Source organism: Cucumis melo, chromosome 12 (genome assembly GCF_025177605.1).
Source record: "Cucumis melo cultivar AY chromosome 12, USDA_Cmelo_AY_1.0, whole genome shotgun sequence".
Lineage (NCBI taxonomy): Eukaryota > Viridiplantae > Streptophyta > Magnoliopsida > Cucurbitales > Cucurbitaceae > Cucumis > Cucumis melo.
The window spans coordinates 14698649-14705464 of record NC_066868.1 but is presented as its reverse complement, the minus strand read 5'-3'; the positions used below and the strand labels follow the sequence as shown (position 1 = coordinate 14705464).

Below are 6816 nucleotides of genomic sequence, written 5' to 3'. Positions count from 1 at the left end.
TCAGTATATGGCTCAATGGTCTTTTTGTCTGTCTTTCTAAACATCAACCCTTTACCAGGTGTCATTTTTAAGTATCTCAAAATTCTTTTAACAGCTTCCATGTGTTCCTCATAAGGAGCCTGCATAAACTGGCTAACAGCACTCACAGCAAAGAAAATATTAGGACGAGTATGAGATAAGTAAATCAATTTACCCACAAGGCGCCGATATTGTTCTTTATCAATTGGAACTTGATCATCGAAGTTTCCTAGTTTATAGTTGAATTCAATAGAAGTGTCAGTGGGGCGACATCCCAACATACTTGTTTCGGTTAGCAGATCAAGGATGTATTTTCTTTGAGACACGGAGATGCCTTCTTTAAATCTGACCACCTCCATTGCAAGGAAATATTTTAGATTTCCCAAATCCTTGATTTCAAATTCATTACCCATTCTCTGCTTAAGTTGACTGATTTCTGCCTGATCATCTCCGGACAAAACGATGTCATCCACATAAACTATCAGAACTGCAATCTTCCCTTTCTCGGAAACTTTTGTAAATAAAGTGTGATCAGAGTGTCCCTGATTGTATCCTTGGGACTTGACAAAAGTAGTGAATCTGTCAAACCATGCTCTGGGTGATTGTTTCAGACCACATAAGGATTTCTGGAGTTTACAAACCTATTGACCAAACTGGGCTTCAAAGCCAGGCAGAGGGCTCATGTAAACCTCCTCTACTAAATCTCCATTGAGAAAAGCATTTTTAACATCTAGCTAATATAGAGGCCAATCTTTGTTTACAACAACAGAAAAGACTCTGACAGTATTCAACTTAGCAACAGGAGAAAAAGTTTCTGAATAATCAACACCATAGGTCTGAGTAAATCCTTTTGCAACTAACCTTGTCTTGTGTCTGTCAAGTGTTCCATCTGCTTTGTATTTGAGAGTGAACACCCATTTGCATCCCACAAGCTTTTTTCCCTTGGGTAAAGCACAGATCTCCCAAGTGTTATTATTTTCAAGAGCTTTCATCTCTTCCATGATAGCATTCTTCCATTCAGGGCACTCTAAAGCAATATAAATATTTTTTGGTATTGTGGTAGAGTCAAGGCTGGCAGTAAAAGCTCTGAACTGTGGTGAGAGATTCTTGTATGACACATAATTAGATATGAAGTGCTTTGTACAAGACCTAGTACCTTTTCTCAGTGCAATAGGAAGATTAAGAGAAAGATCACACTCGTCAATTTTCCCTATATGACCCTGTTCAGCTTCATTGTTACTGGTTTCTATTCTGACCTCAGTCTCATCACCACTGTTCTTTTCTTCCACATTTTTAAGAACAATAACATCGGACCTGTCATTCTCATTCATTGTATTATTAGGGCAAGGTTCAGTAGGATTTTTCGTACCTTGATCTCGAGGAGGTTTGGAGTCTTGGATTAGAGCCGACAGCTGATTGGTAGGGGACCTGACTTCCTTTATGAGATTCCTCTTGTAATATGTTTTCCAAGGAACTTGGTTTATGGGTAGGATTATAGGATGAGGATCAATGTCAGACACGGTACTAGGAGTAGGTTCGATAAATTCAAAGGTGCAGCTAGACTCTTCACTCACACTCTTCCCCTGAAGATGGCTAACGGGAAAATAGGGTCGGTCCTCACAGAAAGTAACATCCATAGTGACAAAGTATTTCCTGGACGGCGGGTGAAAACATTATAACCACGCTGGTGAGGGGGATACCTAACGAACACACAAGCATGAGCCTGAGGGGTAAATTTGGTCTGATTAGGGCCAAAACTATGACATAAGCAGTACACCCAAACACACAAAGAGGAACCACAAAAACAAGACGAGTAGAGGGGTAGGACTTCTTAAGACATTCTAAGGGAGTTTGAAGGTTGAGATACGAGAAGGCATTCTATTGATTAAATGAGCTGCTGTAACAATAGCATCTCCCCACAGGTATGAAGGAAGGGAAGTGGAAAGCATAAGGGAACGGGCTACTTCCAGAAGGTGACGATTTTTTTCGCTTGGCCACTTCATTTTGTTGAAGAGTGTAGGCACACGAGTTTTGGTGAACAATCCCCTTAGAGGCTAGAAATTCACTAAGGTTATGGTTTTGGAATTCCCAGCCATTATCACTCCGAAGAATAGCAATTTTTATGGAATTGTGTTTCAATGGTGTGATAGAAGTTTTGGAAAATAGCGGAAACCTCAGATTTATCGGTGATAAGGTAGACCCAGGTAAGACAGGTATGATGATCGATGAAGGTTACAAACCACCTTTTCCCAGATGAGGTGGTGACCTTGGAGGGACCCCAAAAGTCACTATGGATAAGGGTAAACGGTTGTGTGGGTTTATATGGTTGTGAGGGAAAAGAAACACGATGTTGTTTTGCCCGAATGCATACATCACAAGATAATGAGGAGACATTTATTTTAAGAAATAGATGGGGAAACAAATATTTCATATACGAAAAGTTCGGGTGACCTAACTGAAAATGTCACAACATAAAGTCATGTTCAGAGGTGCTAAAATAGGAAGATAGTAAACTAGTCGTAGAGATATTACTACCAGAGGTCTCATCATTAAGGATGTAAAGTCCCCAGCTATGCCGGACAGTGCCAATCGTCCTCCCCGAATTCAAGTCCTCTAAGCAAACAGACTCAGGTAAGAAAGTAGCTTTATAGTGCAGCTCACAGGTGACCTTACTGATAGATAACAAATTGTAAGAAAGCTTAGACACATGCAAAACATTCTGAAGGGAGAAACCGTCAAAGAGGACTATTTGTCCTTTCCCAGCAATAGGGGTAAAGAGCCATCGGCTATCCGGATTTTCTCATTACCGGCACAAGGGGTATAAGAGATGAAGTGCTCTGAGAAACCTGTCAAGTGATCTGTGGCCCATGAGTACAAAATCCAGGGATTCGTCCCATCAACACTAATAAGGCCAGGGGACTAAGACATACCTGATTGAGCAATGACATTTAGATTAGGAGAGTTGGTCTACTAGCAGTAGGGCCAATGGGCTGAGAGATGCTGGCAATCTCCCTAACATCGGTACGCCCTGAGTTCTATTGCTCACTAAAGGAAAAGCGTTTGTTACCTCTTGGAGGCCGACCGTGGAGTTTCCAACACTAATCCTTGGTATGTCGTTGTTTCTTGCAGTGCTCACAAACGAGAATTTTTTCCATTATCATGGGTTAAGGATCGAGCACTAAAGGCAACAAAGTTAGTTATATAATTTGAAGGCACGTTAGGAAGCGAAATTACCGGGTTCTTGGAATACATCGGTAGATCGGTCTGTGCCAAGGATGTACTAACTTCAAAAATAGCTCTCTTGTAGGTTTGATTAATCGCGAGACCACAAGCATATGGCTGTCCATAACCGGAGGGTGCTGATGACTCGCCCGCTTCAATCCCCGAACTGTTATGGTGTTGGTCAGCCCCGTTCCTATAGAAGAAAGGTTTTTGTAAAGGGTCAACGGACAAATTTGCACCACTGTACAAATTTACACTGTTGTATAGATTTGACAGTTTTGAAGGTTACTGTCCGATGGCGATGGGCGACGCGTGCGACAGCGGATGACTGGAAGGGTGAGACGATTGGACAGGCGACGACGCGTAGAAGCAGATAGGATTGGCAGTGAGATTAACAAACGGCAACGCGTGGGCCCACGTACCCGACCGAGACGACAAAGAGATAGAAAAAGAAAAAATATTTATGGTAAAACTTCCTAATGGGCTAGGCCCACTAATTCTAATAATTCTAACAATTTCTAATTTAAAGTTCAATAAACATCATCAGTTGTAATAGAATGAATCCCACAATTATGAAATTCTCCATTCCTATTTAAGATCACGGGGAAGTAAATGGAACATAAACCACGATTGGTTTCCATAGGGAATGTGGAGATGCATAATAGTAACAATTCTCAAGGAATAGGACCATTTACTATTATTGATGAGCTTTTCAAATGTAGCATGTATACAATGGTATTACTCCCTCTAAAGCTCAAATAGACCATTCTCTGTCCAAGGACTAAACAAAGAAGCATGGCTGGCATTATAGCCACAGTTGTTGGATCAAATCCAACATAAAACTACGATTCATACAGTGATAGTGGGTGACAAAGTACAAGAAGATATTCAGATGGACCAAAAATATGAACCCAAGCTGGTAAAAAAATGATGTTCATTAAAATTTATGCATTGGCTTTCCATATGTGTATTTGGCCTCGTCGGATTGTCGGCCTGTCTTTGTGGTGTTTGCTTTGTTGGAATTCTGTCTGCAATCAGAACTCTTGGACAACTTCCTAAAACAAGATTTAAAGCCTGATTCCATTCTGTTCTGGGATACCATTTCACCTCGAGGAGAATCATATCCCATTGCCTCAAACTCCTGCAAGAATGAGTTCAGTTGATTAGTTAGCTGAACGAACAATCTTGGGATGTGAGGAACTAACAATAGAAATAGAAAGTTATACCTTGGATTTAGTTGCATAATAGGGTGTTAGGCAGGGATTTACATCCTTCAGCAAAAAATCATCTGGACTGCCAGGGGATGTTGGATCACATACACTGAATTCCTGAATTGCATGAAGTCTGGATGAGAGATATTACATCTAGTAGATAAATATTAAATAGATGATGTTGGTGTCCCTACTTGTTAACTTCCTAAACTCTTATTTTCAGAAGTAATTTAGCCATAATCTGAGTTTTTCTCATATGAGCAAGCTGGGCAAGGGTAACAGAAGTCATGTGTAGCCACGTTACAACTTACAATTACAGACATGAAAATAGAAGGATAGCTCTTGTGCTTACCAAAGAGTTAGAAGCATCTTCATGATCATATGTTGGTGTGTGAGGAGAGATGCTACCTTGTAACCAAGACTTCCCTGAATATTTATCTGCCTTCACCTGCCCAGAATAAAATGTGAGTTGTGCTATGAGGTAAATCGATCGCTAAAGAGAAAGCAGCGAATACTCATCCAGTAACAGCTATTCAGTACAACAAACATAAAGTAAAGTCCAAATTTCATTAGATGCCGTGTTCTAAGCAGTATCCTACGTTTCAGGTCTTCCTAGTTATGTTTCTCAAGGATTTATGTGTGTATCATAAAGAGAACTACATTGATTCATACCTCAGCAAGGTCCTCGGCGAGGGAATGAAGCTGGCCAGTGAGAGTGGTGACCTGCTTTTGTAGAGTGGGGATGATTTGTTTGGCTTGCTTCAACTCTGAGTCCTGCTTTTCAAGCATATTTTGAAGCTGAGAGTTCATAACATCAGGAAACAATATTGCATTCTTCAATGACTTTATTTCTTCTCTTTGCTTCAAACACAAATCTTTCAACTTCTCGATCTGATAGCATCAAGATAAGCAGCAATGTTGCGTTAACAATCCATATTTGCAAAATGATAGCCACATCATTCACTAATCATAAATCTAAACCATGGATATATATTTTTCTTCTTTTATATAAAAAAAAACCACAAAATTCAACTATATAAATACCGAAATCCATTCACGAAACATTCAAAACTCAACAAAAAAATCAAAATAGAGAAAAGACCGAACTTAATAATGATAATGCTAAGTTCAGCTAAAGAGCATCATCTAGCATGACCAAAAGAATTCAACTACAAAATACCCTTATTCCTAATCCTAACTTGTGGTAAATCTAATAGGAAAAAAGAAAAAATGAAAATTTATCACAAGTGCATTAAGTTTACCATCTATTCAAATTCGTTAATTTAGAACTGAATGTAAAAAGTGAAGTAAAATTACGAATTGTATCCTCAGTCCTAACCTCTCTGTACTTCTCCTCCAGAACTAATTTGAGCTCAGTGATCTCCAACTCTTGCTCCTTATTCAAACTCAAAAGCTCTCTTTCACTCCTCAGCACCATTGCCAATGTCCTCGTATTGCCTTTCACCTCCGTCAACGCCTTCACCTCTTTCGCATCCTTCTTCTCCACCGTTCCCTTCCCAAACAACTTCTTATGCAGGCCACCAAAGCTCGTCCCTTTCCTCGCCGTCTTCTTCAAATCCTCCGCAATCAAATCCGAAGGAATCACCAACCCAGCTGCATGCTTCACTGCCTTCGGCTTCGAACCAGATCGCTTCTCCATAAATTTCTTCACCATCGCCGTCAAATTCTGATCCGAGGGCTTCATCTTAGCCCTAGCCAGATCAGTAGGCTTGGTTTTAACAAGAGCGCGCGAAGAAGAGGAATTAGCAGGGAGAGGAGACTTGATCTTGAAGTCAGAGGAAGAAGAAGGGTCGGAGAAATGGGAGGAAGTAGAAGATCGGACATCGTATGAACTGTAGCGAGAAGAGGGCTTCATGACTTTGGCCATGGATGAAGAAAACCTGGATACCTCAAAGATGTTGAAAACAAAAAGATAGACGTCAAATACGCAATGAGCTTGGAAGAAGAACAAAGATTCTGCAGTGTTTGATTTGATACATTCAGCGGATTTCAAGGGTTTTGATTTTCGAATTGGAAAAAGAAGAAGAAGATGGAGATGGAGCAAATGAGTTTGAATTTTTTTTAGAAGAAAAGAGGGGACGAATGTTTTTTTTTTTTTTTTTTGGTCAGGATGTGACACGTGGCAGATTCTGCAGCAATGTGTTGGGCGCTGTCTGAATTCGAATAATCATAAACTATTTGTTGGCGGGAAAATGAAAGAAGTGGATGAAACGTCGGCGTTTTGGGGGTTGTGAATTTTAATTTGATATGAAATTATATTTGTATTTTGGAATTTGAAAATATTTGGTAATTAAGAAAGTCCAATTTTGCAGCTGAAAATGACATGAATTGAAATGAGGTTTGG

At 40.0% G+C, this 6816-nt stretch overlaps 1 protein-coding gene across 1 annotated transcript; it reads right to left on the bottom strand.

Annotated features, from left to right (window-relative positions):
• Positions 1-3911: 3911 nt before the first annotated feature.
• On the bottom strand, positions 3912-6516 carry LOC103501712 (uncharacterized). Its single transcript, XM_008465379.3, has 5 exons — positions 5791-6516; positions 5124-5342; positions 4804-4899; positions 4467-4568; positions 3912-4381 (listed from the first exon to the last, which is right to left on the bottom strand). The coding sequence occupies exons 1-5, from the start codon at positions 6337-6339 to the stop codon at positions 4178-4180; spliced, it is 1170 nt and encodes a 389-aa protein (XP_008463601.2). The 5' UTR covers positions 6340-6516; the 3' UTR covers positions 3912-4177.
• Between the last annotated feature and the right edge of the window lie 300 nt (positions 6517-6816).

What these genes read in the sequence shown, in the direction of transcription:
- LOC103501712 (XM_008465379.3), bottom strand. Translation starts at nt 6,339, where the DNA reads ATGGCCAAAGTCATGAAGCCCTCTTCTCGCTACAGTTCATACGATGTC. An exon ending in TGGAGGAGAAGTACAGAGAG is followed by an intron (nt 5,343 to 5,790) that starts GTTAGGACTGAG and finishes TGATGCTATCAG; the next exon opens with ATCGAGAAGTTGAAAGATTT. An exon ending in ATTATGCAACTAAATCCAAG is followed by an intron (nt 4,382 to 4,466) that starts GTATAACTTTCT and finishes TCATTCTTGCAG; the next exon opens with GAGTTTGAGGCAATGGGATA.